At 52.9% G+C, this 3,144-nt stretch overlaps 1 protein-coding gene across 1 annotated transcript in view; it reads left to right on the top strand.

The window, feature by feature from the left end:
• The first annotated feature begins 490 nt into the window (after positions 1 to 490).
• TAC4 (tachykinin precursor 4) overlaps positions 491 to 3,144 on the top strand; it is a 10,529-nt gene continuing 7,875 nt past the window's right edge. Inside the window, exon 1 of the mRNA XM_006166181.3 lies at positions 491 to 717. Coding sequence (XP_006166243.1) covers positions 595 to 717 — 123 coding nt within the window. The 5' untranslated portion in view covers positions 491 to 594. The remainder of the gene's footprint in view (positions 718 to 3,144) is intronic.

Here is a 3,144-nt window from a genome sequence, read left to right as displayed (position 1 = left end):
AGCTACTTTAATCATCATGCCACCCACTGGCCCTAGGGGCCTCATTTCTTTAAGCACGATTTTTTTTTTCTCTTAGAGCAAGACATGTGTTCTATGCAAACACGGGGACTATGAGTAGAGGGGGCTCAGAGACGGGAAGGGGAGACAGATGGTAGCACATGGCTAAGTTCCAGGGAGCGGCCTCTCTGAGCAGGGGAGCACAGCATCAGGCAGGAGCCATGCAGCCCCCCTCGTTCCAGTCCCAAGACCTTCAAGCACACACTGCCCTATTGTGCACCTGTCACCAGAGCAAAGGCAGCCAAAGGTGAGGCAGGTGTTGCATCAGAGTGTTAAGCCGTGGATCAGATGTTGGGGGGCAGGGGTGGATGAGGTCTGGTCCCTCCTCCTGAGCGGTCTAGATATCATTGGCTTTCCAAGCCAGGGAGGACGGGGAGTCACAGGAACTGGCCGGGGGAGGGGGTCAGATAAGCCGAAGGAAGGAAGCAGGACAGCTGAAAGGCCCAGCATCCCCCACCTACTCAAGGAGCCAGCTGGAGGCAGGTGTCTTCAGACAGAGGGGCTCCCAGAGGGCCCAGGGACAGAGCACAGCTCACGATGCGGCCCTGCCTCACCCTGCTTCTCCTGATGGGGTTGTCTGTGTGCACCGCAGCAGGTGACAGTGGAGAGAAGCTGGCACTCAGCACTGACGCAGAGCCCTGGGTAACTGTGACCCTGGAGGTACCGTTGGGGAGAGGCTCTGACCAGGGCTGGGGGTGATCCATGGTGGAGGGGTGGAAGAGCAGGTTGTACACAGCAAGGCAGGCTGCTGCCTCCCCTCTGTGAGTAGGTTGCAGGCCATGGGTCCTGACCTGGCAAACCTACAAAGGGGTACATGCCCATGGGAGCAATATTTTTGAGATTGTGTGCATGCACATGTGCTATTTAAGAATAATTTACATGGGGACTAGCAGATGGCATAATGGTTACATCACTGGACATAGTTGACCACAGTTCAAGTCCTGTACCTGGCGGCTTTAAACTCATGCCAGGCACGTGTGTGTGCACGTGCCCAAAACTCCAAGAGCAGAATGGAGGAGAAGGGATTGCGGCATGGCCATCCCTCTGGGGGATGATTTCTCACTTTCTTTTTCTTTCTCGAGAATGCATGCAACCTCTTTTTTTAAAAAAAAAAAAAAATCCCTTAAAAAATAAGAAATAACTTATTTAGCACATACCATGTTCCTAGCAGCATCCTAAATGCTTTATAAATATTAATTGTGCAACTACAACCCCCCAAGATCTGATTCTGTACATCTGTGCATTAGAGATTTCCTAGCATTTCCTTTCCAGGGGATGAACCTAGGGCAGGGTTACTATTTTGTCTCAAGTGTGGAAACTCTTCTTTCCTGGTAAGTACTAGTTTGACTGTGACCTCTCTGCTGAACTGACCTAAGTGCTGCCACTGGGGAGAGACCTAACAGTTAAAGACCCAGTGTCTGCACACCCACCCACCTCCACAGTCCTGATTAAGGCAACAGAGACCTTGACCTTAGGGAGCTCCCAGATGGGGGAGAGGCCAAGAACCCAGAGCCAAACATGGGCTCAGGGAAGGTTTCCAGTGGGCAGAGGGGACAGGGCTGAGCCTGGCTCCTATTCCTGGGATGGTGAGGACACCAGGACTGCGGGCCAGCACGAGGTCCCAGTTAGCTCCTAGAACTGGGGGCTCAGGAGGCACTGCAGGGACAGCTGTGTGTAGGCTCCCTTCTGGCTTGTCCGAACGTGGGTGTGCGGGGGAAAAGGAGTGGGCCTGGGAGGCCTGGGCTCAAGCCGGCTTGCTTCTCCTCTGATAGACCACTCTCTGCACCGCTCGGTTTTCTCACTTGCAAAATAGAGGGACAGGGAGGATGAGCCTCAGGTTCTTCTGAAGCTGTGAATGACTTTATGGAGTCAGTCCCAAATTTCAGGGCACCTGGCCCAGGCACAGAGAAGCCGAATCACATGTGGGGAGCCCTCTGTGCAGCCACGTGGGAACTCCATCAATTTCAGCTGCGGCTGCTGGGCTGTCATCTTGTCCCTGCATTTTTTTTTTTTTTTTGGAAAGATTTTTCGCTATAGGGCGCATGCGCTCGCCAGACAGAGACATAGAGACAGAAAGCGAGAAATCACCCCCCAGAGGAGATGGTCACGCCGCAATCCCTTCTCCTCCATTCTCCTCTAGGAATCTTGGGCACACACGCACACGCGCCCGGCTTGAGTTTTAAGCCACCGGGTCCAGGACGCGAACCGCGGTCGACTACATGGGAGTCCAGCAACATAGCCATCACGCTAACTGCTGGTTCCCTTGTCCCTGCATCTTGTCCCGCAGTTAGGTCTAACCCTATTCTCCCTTCACTCGCCTTTAATATAATATTCCTCTGTTTCCCAAGACCCAGGGCTTGGAATACAGGAAGAAGGGCTAGCTTAGAAGTCAAGAGTTTACAGGGGCCAGCAGGTGGTGTGGTGGTTGAGGCGCTGGACTCCCACATGGTCGACTGTGGTTTGAGTCCCAGACCCAGCAGCTTGAAATTCAGGTAGGGCGCGTGTGTGTGCATGCCCAAAATCCTGAGAGAAGAATGGAGAGGAAGGGATTGTAGCATGGCCATCTGTCTGGGGGGTAATTTCTCACATTCTGTCCCTCTCTGTCTCCACAGCGAGCATATGTGCCCTAAAGAACAACCTCTTGGGACCAGCAGCTAGCATAATGGCTATGTCGCTGAACTCCCATGTAGTCGACTGCGGATTGTATCCCAGACCCGGTGGCTTAAACTCACGACGGGCGCGTGTGCGTGCATGCCCAAGATCCTGAGAGGAGAATGGATTGCGGCATGGCCATCCCCTCTGGGGGATGATTTCTCACTTTCTATCTCTCTGTCTCTATCTTTTGGCGAGCACACACTCCCTATAGCAAAAACCTCTCCAAAAAAAAAAAAAAGTAAGAAAAGAACAGTCTCTCAAATTCAGATACTTACAAACCCTGCGGTTGCTAAGCAGGAATACAAGTAAGGTGACAAGGATGGAAGTACCTTTGGGAATGATCTGATCACCTCTCCTACCCTCAGGGAGATGTGGGGGTAAATGGCGTGGGGGCTTTGGTGGGGGCAGGAGTCTTGAGTGAAAGGGAAGAGC

Source organism: Tupaia chinensis, unplaced genomic scaffold, assembly GCF_000334495.1.
Source record: "Tupaia chinensis unplaced genomic scaffold, TupChi_1.0 Scaffold144171_2, whole genome shotgun sequence".
Taxonomy (NCBI): Eukaryota; Metazoa; Chordata; class Mammalia; order Scandentia; family Tupaiidae; genus Tupaia; species Tupaia belangeri.
Note: the sequence above shows the minus strand (reverse complement) of the source record. Positions and strands in the feature narration are given on the sequence as shown.